The sequence below is a fragment of the Macaca nemestrina genome, chromosome 4 (genome assembly GCF_043159975.1).
Source record: "Macaca nemestrina isolate mMacNem1 chromosome 4, mMacNem.hap1, whole genome shotgun sequence".
In the NCBI taxonomy this organism is placed as follows: domain Eukaryota; kingdom Metazoa; phylum Chordata; class Mammalia; order Primates; family Cercopithecidae; genus Macaca; species Macaca nemestrina.
Genome location: NC_092128.1, coordinates 106,398,229 through 106,419,403, shown reverse-complemented (window position 1 = coordinate 106,419,403; position 21,175 = coordinate 106,398,229). Strand labels below are relative to the sequence as shown.

Genomic DNA, 21,175 nt, shown 5'->3' with positions numbered 1-21,175 from the left:
GATTGTCATTGAAGATGACTAATCTTACAGATGGGAAAGGCACAGTATGTTTCTTCATATATAATAATGATGTTACCAACCTACAGTCAAAATTATCCTGAACAGTATTTTCAAATGGACTATACAGGCAGGGTAAGGTGTTCGTGGAATGAAACACAAAAGAAAACTGAAACTGAATTAGAGGATGAGGAGAGTCATATTTTACTCATTCCAGTGCTTACATTCAATTAATGAATTCCAAGGGTAATCAACTACATTATTATGATCCTCTATCCTACCTTACTTTTCAAAATTCAGAGCACATTAAGTTAAATGCTTACATGATACTCCACTATAGCACATAAACCAGAAAACAAAACTATCCGGGAGTAATAACCACCAGATGCTATTTTCTTTTGTAGCACTACCAATTGAAGATAACTTCTCTAGAGTTTCACTCCAACACTATCACCCACCATTTCTCAACTTTTAGTTTCTACCTTTAAAAAAGAGGCAAGACGACATAAATTCCATTATGCTACAGAGTTAAATTTTAAAATGTATGCACCGAAGAGAAAATATAACAAAGATATGATCACTATAGATATCTGTACTAGTATTTTCTTAAATTCATTCAGAGTTGACTAACGGTTTAAAACTTAAACCAAAGTTCCATTTTAATAAGGAATCATATCTTACCCACTACCATAAGCGTGAATTCAAAACCTCTCTTCACTGATTTTCTGTATACTTGATTTGGGAGATTGGCAAATCCCACATAGCCTTCAAGGTTCTTCTGTTGCTGACAAAAGCAAAAAGGGCCAAGTTATTCATGTATCAACAATACTATTCTGTCACACATTTCAAATTCCCTTCATGAACCTATTTTAGAAAATTATACTATTATTCACAGCAAATCAAACTAATTCCATGGCATTATCAATAAAACTATCAATTCTTAAATGGACAAAATTATTTGAGCATGAGTTGATTGACAATATAATGGTTAATTACAAAAATCCAAGGGAATGAAATAAAAATTTAGAAAACCTGCCTCAGAGCAAAGATTTTAATTGACAGCAGTTAGTAACAAGATGATTGACCAACCAACTAAAAAAGCAAAATAACACAGGATTTTTCACAACAAAAAAATTCGAATCCCCTTCATACAATATTAAGAATCCTTTTTAATTATCTCCTTTGATCACACTAATTACCACAGGTATGAGATTCTTGAAATTTGTCTTCTTATTCATGAAATGAAATCAAAGTGTTGAATTTAAAGCAATTTTTAAAAATAAATTCTTGAAGGCTCTTGTGATCAGTGCCAACCAGCTACAGTATCATTCACGCTGTTATGCCAGGTCCAATTTTGTCACTTCAAGGTTTCACATGATCCTGCTGCCTTTATCTTCAGGTTTATCCAAGTTTTAAAGTAAATTATAACTTCATTTTTTCTATTGGTTTTTTATTCCTAGATGACCTCAACAATAGTTTCATGAGTAATTCAAAGAAATCTACTTCCAAATTGGTGTAGTAAATAAGTCTGACTTCTGACTTACCCACATGTGAGAAATACTGTCCATAGTTAAGACTATCTGAATAAGCAGAGTCTTATTGGTTAATTTTACTTTGGAGGTAGTCTTATCTCAACATAAAAAACAATAGCAAAAAGAGGCACACATTCTCTTAAAAGTTTCTGCCACGTTTAATTCTCATTTAAAAAGCACTCATGAGATCAAAACATCAATGCAATACATTTGGATTTAACAAAGAACAGAAGTCTACAATGTTTACTAGTCATGTAGATAAACATTCCATCCATAATCTTTGGCTTTTATTTCATAAAACTAATTCTTAAGCCAAATTTTAAAAACTAAGCCCATTAAAATGAAGAGCTAACTGTAAACATAATAATTAAGAGACTAATCAGAATCTAATATCTTTAAGTCAAATATTTGAAAGTCTGCTATGAGTGGAGTTAGAAATATGTATTAAACCTAAGGTTTCCTTGGCTCATATTTTATCCAACTGTAAGTTAAATTTAACTGAGACTGAAAAAAATCTCTGTATAAATTATGTAGTATACTCACAGCTACTTTGTAAAGAACACATTTCCATCATTCCAGTGTTCCAGATTCCAACAGAAGAAATCCACAGAGGCACAGTAAACAAAGAATTCCAAGAATTGTAATGACATATTCGGTCCAAACAGGAGAGGCAAATCCATTGAAACACAGCAAAAGACAGGGGGAAAAAAAAGTTACTTACATGTAACTCAACAAATTAGAGGTAAATTACAAAGAAATTAAAGGCAGACTTTTTTCTAAACATGTCAAAAAGTAGTACTTTTTGTGTGGGATATAATGCCAGTGAGTTTAAACCCACTTTCAGCAGCTGTCCTGCTGATATAGAAAATAAGGTCCATTATTGCACCCTGCAGTTGAGGTTTTACAGAAATGGTAGAAAAGATATAAAAGTATAAAGTTCCAGGAAGGTATACAGGAACCAAGTTTTAAATTACAAGAAGGAAAAAAAATGTTAATTTCACGCAACTTTGCTTTGTCAGTCACCGGATTAAGACAGCTCAGATAAGACAAATGCAAATGTTTTGGTTAAAATCTTTTTATACAATGCTGTATTTCAAGTTCTATTAATTAAACTGAAGTCCAGAATTTAAAGAAATGTAGACAGTTAGATACAGGAAAAGGAAGGACGCTAAAGATGATAAGCAGAAACAGATGGAAAGAGGAGACAAATGTGAACTGTGCAAACTGAAAGGCAACTAATAGTATAGAAAATAAAATAGATAATCCTTGGCCAAACTGTGAAAAGTGTATCTTTTTATACTGAGACAAATCTGAGTTATATCACAAACCACTTCAAACAATTGGAGTCAGTTTTATAGTTAAATAAAAGCATAAACAAAACCCCAGTTTTAAAGTTAATTACAAAATTATTCCATGACAAAACCATCCAATGACTTCCAAACCTCCTCAAAAGTAAAAGCCGAAGTCCCAATAATGGTCTACAGTGTTTTTCCACCTTAACAGCATCTTAGAATCACGTGGGGGAGCTTTTATAAAATCCGAATGTCCCAGCTGCACCTCCAGATCAATTAAATTAATCTCTGCAAGTGAGACCCATCCATGAGTATTTTTTAAAGCTCCTCATGTAGTTCCAACGTGCACGAATGCTGAAAGCCGCTAGCCAACAAAGTCTAGCAAGATCTGGCTCTACTCTTACTTCTGGTCTCATCTCCTGCAACTCTTCCTCCCCTTGCTCACGTCGCTTTCCCCAGCACTGAATCCCTAACTATTCCCCAAACATACACTGCATACTTTCATTTCATGGCTTTTGTACTTGTTGCTTTTTTTATTTGGAATAGTTTTGGTTTTTTTTTTTTGAGACGGAATTTCACTGTCACCCAGGCTGGCAGGCAGTGGTGTGATCTCAGCTCACTGCAACCTCTGCCTTCCAGGTTCAAGCAATTCCCTGCCTCAGCCTCCCAACTAGCTGGGATTACAGGCATGTGCCACCACACCTGGCTAATTTTTGTATTTTTGTATTTTTAGTAGAGATGGAGTTTCACCATCTTGGCCAGACTGGTCTTGAACTCCTGACCTCATGATCCACCCGCCTTGGCCTCCCAAAGTGCTGGGATGACAGGCGTAAGTCACCGAGCCCCAGCCACAGATTATTTTTATTACTCAAATGTCACCTTCAAAAAGGCCTGCCCTAATCACCTTATTTAAAATTACGACCCCACTCCTCAGCACATTGCTGCTTGCTGTATGCTTCTCCTTAGCTCTTGCCACCATCCAACACACATTTTACCCATCTTGTTTACTGTGACCTCCATTCTGCCCGCAATGTAAGCTCCATCAAGGCAGAGATTGAATGAATTACATAAATTGTACATCAAAAAAGGAAGCTACTGAGAGCAAGCTGAAGTAGTTTCAAAGAATACAGAATTTTAGACTGCACCTTCAAGGAACCCATTAGATAAGAGGTATAACAAAAATGCCTCAGGGTCTGCCCTTGTCTCTTATTCACTGCTTTATCCTCAGCAACGAGAACAGTCTTTGGCACACAGTACTATTTTAAAATTGTGAAAAGCGGGAAACCATTCCAGGCAAAGGGGTAGGCCCTAAAGTGGGGATGAACTTGGTATTTCCAAGAGTAAAAAGAAAGCCAAGGTAGGCGGATTGCCTGAGCTCAGGAGTTTGAGATCAGCCTGGGCAACACAGTGAAACTCCACCTCTACTAAAAACTACAAAAAATTAGCAGGGCATGGCAGCGTATGCCTGTAGTCCCAGCTACTCTGGAGGCTGAGGCAGGAGAATGGCCTGAACCTGCGGGGTGGAAGTTGCAGTGAGCCGAGATTGTGCCACTGCACTCGAGCCTGGGCGACAGAGCGAGACTTTGTCTCCAGAAAAAAAAGAAGTTCCGTTAACTATAACGAAGTGAAGTAGTGGACAAGGGGATGAGTGACAGGAAATGAGGTCAGGGAGGGAAGTAGGGGCCAGATCATTTGGGACTTAGCCAAAGTAGGAAGTATATGGATGTTATTTTAGGCATGATAAGAAGCCACTAGAGGATTTTTCACAGGCAAGTGACCTGATTATTGTTTTAAAGATAGTTCTCGGCCATCCAGAGTGGTTCATGCTTGTAATTCCAAACTTTGGGAGGCCAAGGCGAGAGGACTGCTTTAGCCCAGGAGGTTAAGGCCTCAGTGAGCTGTGATCATGGCACTACACTCCAGCCTGGGCAACAGAGTGAGAAATCTCATGGTTGGTTGGTGCTGAAAATATAGATTTAGGAATCATCGCCATACAGATACTATTGAAAAAGGATTGGATTCCCAAAGACAGACGAAAGAAGATAAAAAGAAGGGGGTCGGCCGGGCACAGTGGCTTATGCCTGTAATCCCAGCACTTTGGGAGACCGAGGCGGGTGGATCACAAGGTCAGGAGATCGAGAACATCTTGGCCAACATGGTGAAACCCCTTCTCTACTAAAAATACAAAAATGGGCTGGACTTGGTGGTGCATGCCTGTAGTCCCAGCTACTCGGGAGGCTGAGGCACAAGAATCGCTTGAACCTGGGAGGCAGAGGTTGCAGTGAGCCAAGATCGTGCCACTGCACTCCAGCCTGGGCAACAAGAGAGAAACTCCAGTCTTTAAAAAAAAAAAAAAAAAAAGGAAGGGGGGTCGAGACAAAGCCCTGAGCGCTCTAACATTGAGAGGTTAGGTAGAGAAAGATCAGCCAGTGGAGACAGGAAGAAAATCAAGATCATCTCAGGGATGGAGGATTCATTCAACTATGCTGAATGCTACAGAGAAAGATACCATAATAGAAACAAACATACTGATAAAATTTGGAAATAAGGTCACTGGTAACTTAAAAAATAAAAGTAGTCTCCGTAACATGGTGACAAAGAGGAGTAACTAGGATGATTTACAGTAGACAATTATTTGCATGTAATTATCATAATAAATAACTTTAACTTTTTAAATAAAATTATTTTAAACACTTTGTCAGCTCCCCCATATGACTGATTTCCCAGAGGGAGAGAACCATGTCATATTCATCTCTATGTTCTTAGCAAGGTGATGACACACAGTACATATTTAAAAAATCTGAATGACTACTCTTTCAGGAAAACATCTTCTGAGGAAGAAATGCTGTACAAAGATAAAACACTGGTTTGGCTCTGCTAAAAACAAATCATCCCAAAATTCGTATAAAAGTATCCTATCAGATACAAAAATACGGCTCTGAAGCTACCTAGCACAAATACTATTCAGAAAATATACTAATAATTTGGCCAGGCATGGTGGCTCTCGCCTGTAATCCCAGCATTTTGGGAGGCCGAGGCGGGTAGGTCTCTTGAAGTCAGGAGTTCGAGACCTGCCTGGCCAACATAGTGAAACCCTGTCTCTACTAAAAATACAAAAATTAGCCAGGCATGGAGGCGCACACCTGTTGTCCCAGCTACTCTGGAGGCTGAGGCAGGAGAATCGCTTGAACCTGGGAGGCAAAGGTTGCAGTGAGCCAAGATAGCACCACTGCACTCCAACTTGGACGACAGAGCAAGACTGTCTCAAAATAAATAAATAAATAAATAAATAAATACTGGTTGATTAAAACATATAGACTTTTCCTATCTTATAAGAATTTTTCCATACCCTACATTCTAAAATCAACCATAGTCTGTAATTCAAAAGACTTAATCACCCACTGATTCTTTTCCTGCACAAATGTTCACAGTGCCAGTGTGAAATATCTCTGGATAAGGAAATATTAATTATAGATGTGAGCGATACAATTGTGGCATTTTTAAGTACATATAAATAAAAGTATATTCATCCAAGCTTCTACAAAAATACCCCTGGGTCTTTAAAGTATTCCTTGATTTCAAACATTAGTCATGTAAGAAGCAACATTTATCAAATAATCTTTTCTAAAAGCATATCTGCTAGATATGCTTTACAAAATCTTTTAGATGTTAAATCTGTATGTTAAAAGCATAGTTAAGAAAAATCAAACTACAGTAACTCCACTGTTTGATGAAAAAAATCAACTTAAATACAATATCCAGTAACTTCCTTCTAAGGTTAAATAAGTTCAGCACAAATGTATTCAAATAACACTACGTTTCAAACAAGTTCTAATAGATAGATTATTGAAACTCTTAGAATTCTTTACGTTCTCTTGCCATTTGTTCCTGTTCCAAAGTTACCCAAATCTTGCTATCTAAAATCCCTTTACCATTTTTAAAGCTCTGAATGCTAATTTTCAACAAACCAATAGATGAAAATTTTCCAATAGAAAAAAGCAGCAACTTATTTTGAAAACTATTAAATATGCTTTTTAGTAACAACAAAAAATTGATCAAGGGGAGTTGTAACAGAATGGAAGCCTAATAAAAATCAGAATTCAAGAAAAACACAATCCTAGAAGGAACTATAAACCTTCAACTTCCCACTACCATTACAAAATGAGATGTTTAATAAAAAACTAAAATGATTAGGGATTATAATGTACACCTCAAATTATCTTAATACACCTCAAATTATCTTAATACACCCAAATTCTATTTCTCCTTTTAGTATGTGCAGTTTAAACATCAGGCTACAAATATCCAAGGTTTACATTAGGAACTTTACATTTCAAAAATTACCATTTATCTTTTCTAAATAACTTCAAGTTCAATCCGCCTCCCTTTGGATTTTAAAATATATAAAATATATATACACAAATATATATATTTATATATATAATATATATACAAATATACATATATATAGCATATTGTTTTATGAAGTATGTTTCTCCTAAAGTGTATGTAATTCTAAATATGAAAAACAACTACAGACTACAAAAGGAAAAGATATTAATGCAGAAGTTTACTTCTCAACTCCTTAGTATTCCTAACAAAAGCCTTCTATCATACACAGATTAAGTGTCTGGTACTTGCTTAGTCAAATTCCTACCATCTCTCATACAGCCTAAGGGAAAAGTTAAAGAACTTCATTTGCCATTTAAATGTTTTAAATATTTTAAGTATAACTGGTCTAAAAATGCCTAGATTCTAGATTTAATATAAAATGAAAACTGAAATATTACAAGATTACATAGGCATGTCCTAAATATCAGTTTTTATGTTCCTCATCCCTCAACTATTTTAAAGGTTCATTACCTATTTAGCATGCCCCCAGCTCTCTTCTTTTTACTGATATGAACAAATGGGTACTGACAGAACCAACTTTTATTTTCTTAATCCTATTCTGGATTCTCAGTTAATCTGCTAAAAAGATTCTAATATTTAACTCTATGAATACATACAAGAATGAGATAACTTAAAATTTAAATCAAGTTTTCTTTGCTCTGATCTTAACTTCCTAGACTTACTGACCTTATTCCTTCACTCATTCATTCAACATACTTACAATAAGTCAGACATGTATGTGTGTTCTAGTAATTAGGAATATAAAAGCTAATAAAAACAAGGTCCCTGCTCAAGAAGCTAAGAATCTAATAGGGAGGTGAGGTAAGCTAGAGGACAATTAAAATAATTCAGTGACAAATGCTCTCATATAGGAAAGCACAGAAGGATACATGAGAGCAAACAAGGAAGGATGTTTCATCCTATCTTGGGATCAGATCCTTTAGATACTGAAGGGCTGACTAGTAGACCTTAATTTGATGAGAGATGAGGGTGGGAGCTGCAGAATATGGGTCTCAGTCAGTTGAGTTATTAACTGCAAAGGCCCAAAAGCAAGAAGAGAGTATGGTTCCTTATAGGAACTACAAATAGTTCAATACAACTCATTTTTAGGATCAAGGAGCTACAGCTTAGGGAAGTTAAGCAAAAGCCAGATGAGGAAGGACTTTGTTGGCCATACCTAGGAACTTAGACTTCATCTTGAAAGCTTAGGAAGAGCATTAAAGATACAAAGAGGAATGCACAATCACATCAATTCACAAGCAGAGTCACATTCATACTTTAGAAAATTACTACTGACAAGAATATTCACGATGAACTAGAGGAGAAAATGGTAGTAATCCCAAGAGCTGCTCCAGCTGCCCAGGGGAAAAATAAAGACTTGAACCAAGAAAGAGGCAGTAAGGATAAAGAGAAATATAGGTTAGAACTCTATTAGCCATTAAGGTAGCCACTAGCTACATGTGGCTACTGAGTACTTGAAATGCAGCTAGTCTGAATTAAGACGTGCTATAAGTACAAAATATCATATTTTAAAGACAGTATGAGAATAAGAATCAAAAACATTTATTAATAATTTTATACTGATTGCATGTTGAAATAAAATTTTAGATACACCAATTACATAAACTATAAAACTAAAGTTAGTTTCACCTGTTTATTTTTACTTTTTAAATGTGGCTATTATGAAAGCTTAATTACATATGTGGCTTGCAACAAATTGCTATTGGACAATGCTAGGTTAGATATTAAAGAGATGAAATGACAGATCTCTGTAACTAACTTGTAGAAGGGTGATAAAATTTGGATTTCTTAATTTAGGCTTGAGCAATTAAGATGAATGGTGAGTACCAATTGTTAAAAGTAGAAATCACCTGAGTTAAGGTGCTAACTGGACTTTGGGAAGATAAGGTCTAGTAGGTAGTTGTATATATAAAGGTTAGAAATGCTAGAAACATCAAGGTTAGACAGATAATTAATATCTTAAGTAATCAACATTTAAATGGTATCAAGGCCATGGATATGAATCCAAATACAGCATACAGAGTAGGAAGCAGGCCAAGAAGCAACACCAACATCCCATCATAATCACCTAAACAAATCTAGGAAAAGCTGAGAGAAAAGGATCAAAGAGCTCACAGAAGCATTTCAAAGGAGGTCAACTGCAGCAGCCCCCTCAAGAAGTGGTTAACTACACGAAATGCTCTGGAGTGGTCAATCAAAGGATACAGAAAAATCTACTTATGGTTACTGGAAACCACTGTCAAAGCTGTATCAATGGAAAGATAGGGGAAGAAGGCAGACTGGAAATAAATAAGCAGAAAAAAAAACTACAGGAAGTGAGTATAAGCAATTATTTTTTAATGCTTATCTTTGAAGAGAAGAACAATAGGATAGAAGCCAGAAAATACAAGGTCAAGAGTTTTAAGCACTTTAAAAAAAAAAAAAGGGCAGATAGTTCTACTTGTGTGAATGGTAATATAAAACACCAAGTAGTAGACAAAGTTAAGTAGGACACAGATAACATTTATGGAATGATGGGCAGGATTTTCCCTAAGTACCAGAGATAAAACAACTTGAAAATTCCAAAAAAAGAAAAGAAAGTAGGGGATTTTAAGAGGTAAAGATGTGAAACAGCAACCTAAGAATAGAGAGAGAGACTAGGAATACATAGCAGCCATCCAAGCAATTTTGTCCACCTAGTTAAGGCTGAAGACCACAAATCTTTGACTGTATCCCTGAAGCCATGTGATCTTTTCCTCCAGCAGCAATCCATAACTTGAGTAAAATAAAATTAGCTGTAGGAGTCATTTGAAACTTGCTTTGCAGGAACGGTACACAAAAGTACAAGATCAAGAGAGCTGACAAATACAGTTGAAGCAATTCAGTGAATGAAAATGGAGAGGAACAAGGATGGAAGGCAGGAAGTGCAGAAGATAGTAAAAAAAAATAAGTTGCTAGGCGCGGTGGCTCGTGCCTGTAATCCCAGCACTTTGGGAGGCCGAGGTGGGCAGATCACCTGAGGTCAGGAGTTCGAGATCAGCCTGACCAACATGGAGAAACCCTACCTCTACTAAAAACACAAAATTAGCCAGTCGTGGTGGGGCATGCCTGAAATCCCAGCTACTTGGGAGGCTGAAGCAGGAGAATCCCTCGAACCTGGGAGGCAGAGATTGCAGTGAGCCAAGACCAAGCCATTGCCCTCCAGCCTGGGCAACAAGAGCGAAACTCCATCTCAAAAAAATAAATAAATATATGTAAGTTGTGGTTACAATGGGCTATACAATTAAGATTTTAGAAGTGGAATGTAAGTTGCAGATGATAGCCCCACAGGATTATTACTTCTTTTTTTTTTTAATTTTTTCTTTACTTTTAAATTTTTTTCTTCTCACTCATTCCCCCACAGGGCTATTAAAAGGATGGCTCTCAGATGAGACAGAGAGAGAAAAAAAAGGATGTCTCAAGAATAGTCAAGAAACTGAAGCTAACTTATTGAATGTGTCTTACACATGGGCCTAAAAATGTCCCAGAATGATGATGGAGCTTAGAACAGAAAAGAAAAATTGAGTGTTAGATGTCATCTTTAATATTAGAACAAAACAGGGGTGTGGTAGCTGAAAATTTTAAGAAGGGGTAGAAAACACTGCTGCTAAACAGTAAAATTGTAAGGAAGCAGGGTTCTTTTTAAAGGAGAATGGCCTACAGTCTAGACCAGTGCTGTATTATGGAAATATTAGGTAACCACATATGTAATTATAAATATCGTACTACAGGGGTCCCCAACTGCTACCCCAACTGGTAGCAGTCCGTGGCCTGTTAGGAACTGGGCTGCACAAGAAGAGGTAAGTGGCGGGCAAGTCAAGTGAAGCTTTATCTATATCTCCAGCCTCTTGTATTACCGCCTGAGCTCTGGCACCTGTCAGATCAGCGGCGGCATTAAATTCTCATTGGAGAGTGAACCCTATTGTGAACTGTTCATTGAAGGGATCTAGGTTGCACAATCCTTATGAGAATCTAATGCCTGATGATCTGTCACTGTCTCCCATCACCTATAGATAGAATCCCATCTCTTAAAAAAATAAAATAAAATAAAATGAATATTAGGCTGAGTGTGCTGGCTCACTCCTGTAATCCTAGCACTTTGGGAGGCTGATGCGGGAGGACTGCCTGAGCTCAGGAGTTCAAGACTACCCTGAGTAACATGGTGAAATCCTGTCTCTACTAAAGTACAAAAAATTAGCCGGGTAGTCCCAGCTCCTCAGGAAGCTGAGGCACAAGAATTGGTTGAACCTGGGAGGCAGAGGTTGCAGTGAGCCAGGACAGTGCTACAGCACTCCAGCCTGGGCAACAGAGCGAGATGCTGTCTCCAAAAATTAAAAAAATAAAATGAGGCCAGGCATGGTAGCTCATGCCTGTAATCCCAGCACTTTGGGAGGCCAAGAGGCAGGTGGATCATCTGAGGTCAGTCAGGAGTTCGAGACCATACTGGCCAACATGGTGAAACCCCGTCTCTACTAAAAATACAAAAATTAGCCGGGCATGGTGGCACGCAACTGTAATCCCAGCTACTCAGGAGGCTGAGGCAGGAGAATCATCTAAACCCCAGAGGTGGAGGCTGCAGTGAGCTGAGATCGTGCCACTGCACTCCAGCCTGGGTGATAGAGTGAGACTCCATTTCAAAATAAAAATAAAATTAATAACGTGAGTATTAGTGCCCAGTACTGGGTGACAATGTGGAAAAAGAAACACTCTCCTACAAGACTTGGAATATAAACTTAAACCACTTACCTAAAGAGCAATTTAACCATGTGGACCAAACACTGAAGTTTTTATTCTCTTAAATTCAACAAATTCCACTTCCAGAAATGGATAGTCTTGAGAATCATACATGATTAAGATAAAAGAATATTCAACAAAGCACTGCTCATAATAGTAAAAAATTGTAACAATTTTTGATGAGTTCTAAAGACAAGTGAAACTAAAATTATATTACAGTACCTCCATGTATTAAAATACCAGGCAGCCATTAAAAGTAAGATTTTAGAAAAATATGCATGGACAGATAATGATATATTGACTAGAAAAACATTCTTAAACACTTGTCACAGGAGAACATCAATAAACTTGGTGGAGTAAATACTCGAGAAAATTCTGCTGCATTAAAAGCAAGGAGAAAACTGACGCAAACTGTTCAACTCAACTTACTTAAAATTCTGGAAATTAAATAAAAGCTTGCAGGTCTCCATGTAATGCTTATTCAAGAAAAGGGACTGAGCCTTGGTAAAAACAGCAGCTCTTGCATTTTAACTTGCCCATTCTCATCTCTCTACCTCTACACTAGCCTTGAAAACCAACAGCACACCATCACAGTAAAAACCAGCAGACTAGTGGCAACTGGAAAAAAAACAGAACAATCATGGAATGCCTTCAAAGCCTCGCTTTCAAAGCGCTATCATTATTTGATGTATCTGGTAGTTCCTAAAGGCCTACTCACAAGTGACTACTAAGATAACCAAGCAGAGACTTCAGTGACAACATATGGCAAAAATTAACTTCACAGAATTAGTTCAAAAAGCAACTAAGCAAATAACAAAGAGTAACAAAGAGCAACAACAACAAACCCTGCAGGGAAGGGAGAATCTGATTTCCAGAGCTGCCACACTGTATTATTTGAAATATTTAAAATGTCTAGTATTCAAGAGAAAATTATGAGCCTTGCAAAAAAAACTCAAAAGTGCATGGCCCACATACAGGAGAAAAAAGCAACAGTCCTTGAGAAAGCCCAGACATTAAACAAATACTTTAAACCTGCTATTTTAGATATATTCAAAGAACTAAAGAAAAGTCTAATAAACTATCAAGTATGAAAACAATGTTCATCAAATAGAGAATATCAAAAAAAATTTTTTAATCCTGGAGTTGAAAAATACAATAAATGAAAGTATTCACTAGAGAAGCTCAACAAAAGATTGGAGCTTGCAGAAAAAAGAATCACCAAACCTGAAAACAGGTTAAATAACATTAACCAATTTAAGTAAAGAAAGAAAAATGAACAGAGCCAGAGACCTACAGAACAAAATCAAACATGAAGTAGGGGAGGGAAGGAAAAAAGGGGTGGGTGTAGGAAGGAAGGGGCAGAATGTATATCTGAAGAAACAGAACTGAAAACTTCCCAAATCTGAAGAAAAACATTAGTCTCAACATCAAAAGCTCAACAAACTGAATAAGACAAAATCAAAGAGACCCGCACATCATAATCAAACTGTCAAAAACCAAAAACATAGAATACTGAAAGCAGCTTATGAGAAGCAACTATATGTATAAGAGACTGTAAATAAGAATAATAGCTGACATCCTATCAGAAACCATGGAGGCCAGAAAGCAAAAGGATAACATATTCCAAATGTTGAAAGAAAAAGACTGTCAACCAAGTGAGCTATGATGGTGCCATGCACTCCAGCCTGATTGACAGAGTGAGACCCTGTCTTAAAAGAGATGTAGAAAACAGCAAAATCACAGGTGTAAATCATATCACTACTTAGATTAAATGTAACTAGATTAATGCATTTTGCTGTTTCAGGTATAACAGGACTCCAATCAAAAGGTAAAGAATGGCTACGTGGATTTTTAAAAGTAAGACCCAACTACATGGTGCCTACCTAAGACACGTTTTAGAATCACAAACACAAACAGGTTGAAAAAAAAGGACAGAAAACAACAAGAGAGAGCTGAAGTAGCTACACTAATATCAGAAAACACAGACTTAAAAGACAAATCTTGTTACCACAAAGAAGGATATTTTATACTGATTGAAGGACCAATCCATTGAGAAGATAGAACAATATTAAGCATATATGTATCTAAAAAAGGAGTCCCCAAATTGCACAAAGCTAAGAAAATGAAAGGTAGAAATAAAACAATTGAACAGTAATAGCTGACCTTCAACACCCTACTTTCAATAATGGGTAAAACAACTAGACAGATGATAAAGAAGCAGAAGACTCAACAACACTACAAAACTACTAGACCTAACACATAGCTATACAACATTCCACCCAAAAACAGCAAAACACATTCTTCTCAAGTGCACATGGAATATTCTCCAGAACAGATCACAAAACAAGTCTCAATTTAAATGGGTTGAAAATCATACAAAGTATATTCTTCATCCACTACAGAATGAAGTCAGAAATCAACTGCAGAGAGAAATTTGGAAAATTCACACGTTTGTTAAAATTAAACACTATACTCTTTAATAATCAATAGGTCAAAAACTAAACCACAAGGGATACTGGAAAATACTTTGAGACGAAGGAAACCAAAAAACACGACATACCAAAATGTATTGAATGCAGCTAAATCAGTGCTTAGAAGGAAATTTACAGCTGTAAATGCCTATATTAAAAAGAAAGATTTCGTATCATAACCTTCCATCTCAAGAAACTAGAAAAAGAACAAATTAAACCCAGAACAGGGAAAACAAAATAAGGAAATGATTATTTGAGCAGAAATAAATGAAATACACAATAGAAACATTAATGAAATCACAGTTGGTTCACTGAAAAGATCAACAAAATTGACAAAACCTTAGCTAAACTGACCAAGAAAAAAAAAAAAAAAAAAAACAGAACACTCAAATTACTGAAATCAGAAATGAAAGAAGGGAAATTACTACCAATCTTTCAGAAATAAAAAGGAACCTATGAACAATTAATTCCATGCTGACAACAAATCAGATTATAACCTAGAGGAAATGCAAAAATCTCTACAAAGACATAAACTACCAAAACTGACTTAAGAAGAAACAGAAAATCTGAATAGTCCTATAATAGATTAGTAATAAAAAATAACTAATACACACACCCCCCAAAAAAGCAAAAACACAACTTTCCACAAAGCCCATGCCCAGATGTCTTCACTGGTAAATTCTACCAAATGTTTAAAGGTTGTACAATCCTTCAAAAACTAGTCGAAGAAATAGAAGAGGATGAAATACTTCCCAACTCATTTTATGAGGCCAGTTTTACTCTGATACCAAAACCAAACACATCAAGTAAAAACAACCAACCAACATCTTACATGGATGCAAAAAAAAATCAACAAAGTACTAGCAAACCAAATCCAGCAATAAAAAGGGATTATACACCATAACCAATGGGATATATCCCAGAATGAATATGTTGGTTTTACATATGAAAATTAATCAATGTAATACACTAAATTAAAACCCACACACAACAAACACATAATCATCTCAGTAGACACAGAAAACACAATTGATAAAAATTCAACAATCTTTCAACGATAAACACACTTAACACACTAGACATACAAGGGAACCTCAACCTCATAAAGCACATCTCAGAAAACCCATAATGATGAAAGACTGAATGCTTTCACTCTAAAATCAAGAACAAGACAAAAGATGTCTATCATTGCCACTTCTAATCAATACAGTTCTGGAATTTCCAGAAAAGGCATTTGGTAAAATAAAGAAATAGAGTGTATCTAGATTGTAAAGTAATGTAAGTAGTATTTGCAGGTGATATGATCTTATAAATAAAAAATCCAACAGAATACACACACACACAAAAAAAACTACAGGAACTAATAAAGTTGCATGATATAAGATCAATATACAAAAATCAATTGCATTTCTATAAAAAAATTAAGAAAAAATTCCATTTGCGATAGCATCAAGAATAAAATACCTATAAATAAATTTAACAAAAGGAAATGTAAGTCTTACACATGAGAACTATAAAAATGTTGTTCACAAAAACTGAAGACCTAAATAAACAGAAGATATTTTGCATTAATGGAGTGGAAGACTTAATATTGTTAAGACGGCAATACTCTTCAAACTGATATACAAGTTCAACACCATGGCTATCAATATCCTTGCTGGCCTACTTGTAGAAATTAGCAAACTAACCATATAGTTCAGATGGACATTCAAGGGAACCAGGACAACCAAAACAATTTTGAAACAGAACAAAGTTGAAAGACTCACACTCCCTAATTTCAAAACTTACTGCAAAGTTAGTCATCAAAACGGTGTGGTACTGCCATTAAGAGTATACAGATTAATAAGAAACAAATGAGAATCCACAAAAACACCCTTACATCTATAGCCAATTGTTTTCACAGAAAGTTGTCAAGACGACACAACGGAAAAAGACTAGTTTTTTCAACAATAAGTAGTGAAACTACTGGATAGCCACATACAAAAGAATGATTCCTATCTCACACCATACACAAAAGTTAACTCAAAATGGATCAACAAGCGAAACATAAAGGTCTAAAACTATAAAGCTCTTAGAAAACATAGGGGTAAATTTTCATGACCTTGGATTACAAATGCTTTCTTGACTATGACATGAAAAGCACATGCAGTAAGTAGATAAATTGGACTTCATCAAAATTAAAAATGCCTATACTTCACATAACACTATCAGGAAAGTGAAAAAAAACACATGTGGAATTGTAGGAACTACCTGCAAGTCTTCTATATGATAAAGGACTTATATCCAGAATCTACAAAGAATTCTTACAACTGAACAGTAATAAGACAACTTCATTAAAAACTCAGCAAAGTATTTTAACAGACATTCCTGCAAAGAAGGTGTACAAATTGCCAATAAGCACATGAAAAGATGTTCAACATCATTAGGGAAATGCAAATTAAAACCACAATGATACCAGCTCACACCCAGTAGGATCGTCTTAAAAGACAAACAATAACAAGTGTGGACAAGAATGTGGAAAAATTGGAACTCTCATACACTGCTGGTAGAAATGCAAAATAGGGCAGCTGCTTCAGCAGTTTGGCAGTTCTTCATAGAGTTAAACTAGAGTTACACTATGATCCAGCAATTCTATCCTTAGGTATATATCCAAGAGAATTGAAAACTATAGGTCCACACAAAAGCTTGTACTCAAAACATTCACAGCAGCATTATCCATAATAGTAAAAAAGTAGAAACAACCCAAATATCAACTAATGAATGGATAAATGAAATATGGTAGTATATATACAACAGAATAATATCCAGCAATAAAATGGAATGAAGTACTACTGAGACATGCTACAACACAGACAAAACTTGAAAACACTGCTAAGTGAAATATGCCAGTCACAAAAGTCACATTATATGATTCCAGTTATATAAAATGTACAAGACAGACAAATCCATAGAAATGGAAAGTAAATTAGTGGTTGCCAGGACAAGAGAAGAGGAGGGATGGGGACTGATCATTAATGGCCCCAAGGTTTCATTTGGGCCTGATGAAAATGTCCTAAAAGTAGACAGTGACAATGGTTGCACAACCCTGAATACACGAAAACCCACAAAATTACACACTTTCAAGGGGTATATTTTACGGCATGCAAATTATCTCAATAAATCTGTGATAAAAACAAGCACGTACTGTACACTACCTTTCACATATAAATTGTTACATCTCCTTTCTCACACATATCTTCTCATATGTGCAAAAAAATACTCACAAAAAATCAATCAGAAACTCATGAGATCCATCACCTCTATCAATGTGTAGGGAAGTGGTAGAAAAAAAGTAGAATGAGAACAGGGTAAAAGAAAGGTGGGAGGAATACTAAGTCTATTAACATCATGGTAATTTTCCATGTATCCCCATTAAAAAAAAAAAATCAGTCAGGATGTGAAAAGAAATAGTAACAAATAAAACTAACAATTTCAGAAGAATAACATGAAGACACTGAAGGGGATGGAGCAGAAAAGAACATAACTAACTTTGGAAAAAAGTATTTTGATTAGTGTAAGATATTAGTATAGTATATTAACTAACAGTATTGGTATTGCATAAAGCTAGACAAAAAAGCACACACAAATATTATACTCTAGCAAGTAAGCATATTACATAGTTCCGAAGTTACAGCTATGTGTACAATAGATTTTTCCAAGTATGTAAATAAATTGCAGATGAAAGCCAGGTTTCTCAATGTTGAAGAAAGGAGTTACAAGGAAAAGAGAAAAGCTAGAATGAACTCCGCATTAATAGACTGGAATCAATGTACCAGTATAAATTCATGGCTTTTAGTATACATATGCATATATTTTTACACACATACACAGAAATACAGATGTATATATATAAATGCATACACTGCCTACCTCTGTCTGCTCAAAACATCTACTAGAAGCAGGGACACTCCAATAGCAATGAGCACCTCTGGCACACAGATCTTGTTTTCTAATTATTATTCTCAAAAAAAGGTTGCTGGACTCCTTGGACAGTGATTGCTTCCAAGGCTTAGGCAGAAAAAATACAAGATAAACTAGAAAGTAAAGAAGTACCCCTAAAAATGATGGGGACATACTGAAAGGGTAAACGAGAGCCACCTGAAAGGACTCTCAATGGACAATTGAACAATAAAACAATGAAAAAATTAATATATAACTGAACTAATGAATAAATAAAACAGCTCTTCCTTACCACAATAGAATCCCAGCTTTAAAATGTAGCATGATGTAAAAAGAAAATCACCAGTAACACAAACAGCACAGTAAAACTGCCATAGGCAAGAATCATTGACAAGATACTAAAGTTAGTGGGTAAAAGTATAATGAGAAATTGTACAGTCCAACAAAAAACTAGTACCTAAATATAAAAAGAACCCTTACAATTCATTAAGACAAATAACCCAATTTAAAAATGGACCAAAGATTTCAATGGACCACCAAAGGTGACAAACAGATGGCAAATAAGCACATGAGATCCTCAACATCATTGGTCATTAGGAAAATACAAATTAAAATTACAGTAAGTTATCACTACAAATCTATAAGAATGAGTAAAATTAAAAGCAGTGACCATTCCAAGTGTTGGTGAGCATGTGGAACAACTTGAATTCTTATTCACCGGGGGTGAAAATGTAAAACGTTAATAATATATTGTAAAATAATTTTGCAATGTAAAAATTAAACATACACCTACTACATTACTTACCCCAAGTATTTACCAAAGAGAAATGAAACGTTGTGCCACTATCGTTACAGCTTTTTTTTTAAAGTTTACAGAAAAAGCATGAAAGAAAATACTCTCCAACTTTTAACAGTTTCCCCAGTGACCAGCACACAGCAGGTACAAAACACATACTTGTTAAATGAAAGAACTTGATTGCTGAAGTTCTAAACTAATGACTTAACAGCAATACTACCAATAGTTAACATCAATGTTACAGTAATATAATTATCAATATATTACTGATGTAATGAACTTAATGTCAATACTACAACTTTAACTGGTAGTGTCTTATTTCAAAGAGTTCAAAAGCACCGATACACTACCAAATGTGAAATGATCAATATCCCAAGTTACTCATCATGTCACGATTGGTAAAAGCTTCTCAGAATAGGTAGTTTTGATATGGGCCTTCCTTAACATATGATAGGACTTCAAGGCAGGTACAAACATCATAAGCAGAAGCAAGAATACTAATACTGACCGAGTGCAGTGGCTCACTCCTGTAATCTCAGAACTTTGGGAGGCTGAGGCAGGCAGATCACCTGAGCTCAGGAGTCTGAGACCAGCTTGGTCAACATGACAAAACCCCATCCCTACAAAAATACAAAAAAATTAGCTAGGTGTGGTGGCACACGCCTGTAATCCCAGTTACTGGGGAGGCCAGTAGCTGAACCCAGGAGAGAATGAGAATTGTTTGAACCCAGGAGGTGGTGGTTGCAACAGTGAGCCGAGATCACGCCACTGCACTCCAGCATGGGTGACAGAGCGAGACTCTTTCCAAAAAAAAAAAGGAATACTGAACATTACTCATTATAAGTAGGAAAAGGTCAAACCAAGGAGGTGCTAAAATGATAGCCTAAAAGTAAAAAAGATTCATAAGGCAGTATACGCGCAGCTAGCTAGAAATCTAAATTCCAGTATCCGCTGTAACTTATTTGTGTTCTGGTGGGTAAATTACACAACCTTTCTGAGAATTGTGTTCTGGTGGGTAAATTACATAACCTCTGAGCCTTAGATTGGGATAATGTTGTAAGGTATATATAAAACAATATAAAGGGTTTGGCACGTCACATACAGTAAGTACAATAAATGACAGTTGTTACAGTGATTGTGCTACAGATGATAGTTATTATTAAGGCCTCTGGACTTATATCTGGCAGAAAAGTCATTCCCAAACCTGGCTATAATCAGAAGAATATGGGGAGCTTTTGATTAAAAATAGAAATCTAGGCCGGGCGCAGTGGCTCAAGCCTGTAATCCCAGCACTTTGGGAGGCCGAGACGGGCGGATCACGAGGTCAGGAGATCGAGACCATCCTGGCTAACACGGTGAAACCCCGTCTCTACTAAAAAATACAAAAAATAACTAGCCAGGCGAGGTGGCAGGCGCCTATAGTCCCAGCTCTTCGGGAGGCTGAGGCAGGAGAATGGCATAAACCCGGGAGGCGGAGCTTGCAGTGAGCTGAGATCCGGCCACTGCACTCTAGCCTGGCTGACAGAGCAAGACTCCGTCTCAAAAAAAAAAAAAAGTAAAAATCTGCGCCTCAGTCTAGAAGTAGGGAATTAGAATCTTGCTAATAGAGCCCAAGAAATAATACTTTTAACAAGAGCTCTAGAAGCCAATACTATAAATAATAGACAGATATTTATTTTACTATAATAGGTAAGTTATTTTGTAAAAGTAGTATTTTAGGTATAGTAATTTTAAAATATTTATTTATTAAATGAAGTGGGAAGAGACTGGAAGCCATAAGAACAATGAGGAAACTACCCTATGGGGGAAAAAAAGGTCCTTTGTTCACCTTAGCTAGATTCTAATTGTTAAATGAAATCCACTACCAACCAACCAGAACTATAATACACATCCTTCAATTAAAAAGCAATGGAGCCTCCCAAAACTTTCAACACAGATTCAAATAAAAGATGTTTCCATTAAGCATAAAACCCCCATACCTTT

The 21,175-nt window shown here is 36.0% G+C and overlaps 1 protein-coding gene across 3 annotated transcripts in view; it reads right to left on the bottom strand.

Annotated features, from left to right (window-relative positions):
- Window positions 1-21,175, bottom strand: part of SEPTIN7 (septin 7) — a 105,551-nt gene that overhangs the window by 72,607 nt on the left and 11,769 nt on the right. Inside the window, exons 1-2 of one of the 3 annotated variants that reach the window (XM_071095037.1) lie at window positions 2,073-2,201; window positions 679-781 (exon numbers count right to left, since the gene is read on the bottom strand). In XM_071095037.1, coding sequence (XP_070951138.1) covers window positions 679-688 — 10 coding nt within the window. In that variant the 5' untranslated portion in view covers window positions 689-781; window positions 2,073-2,201. Of the gene's footprint in view, window positions 1-678; window positions 782-1,541; window positions 1,561-2,072; window positions 2,202-21,175 lie in introns of those variants that run through there. The other 2 variants (XM_071095035.1, XM_071095038.1) reach the window with 2 other exon arrangements.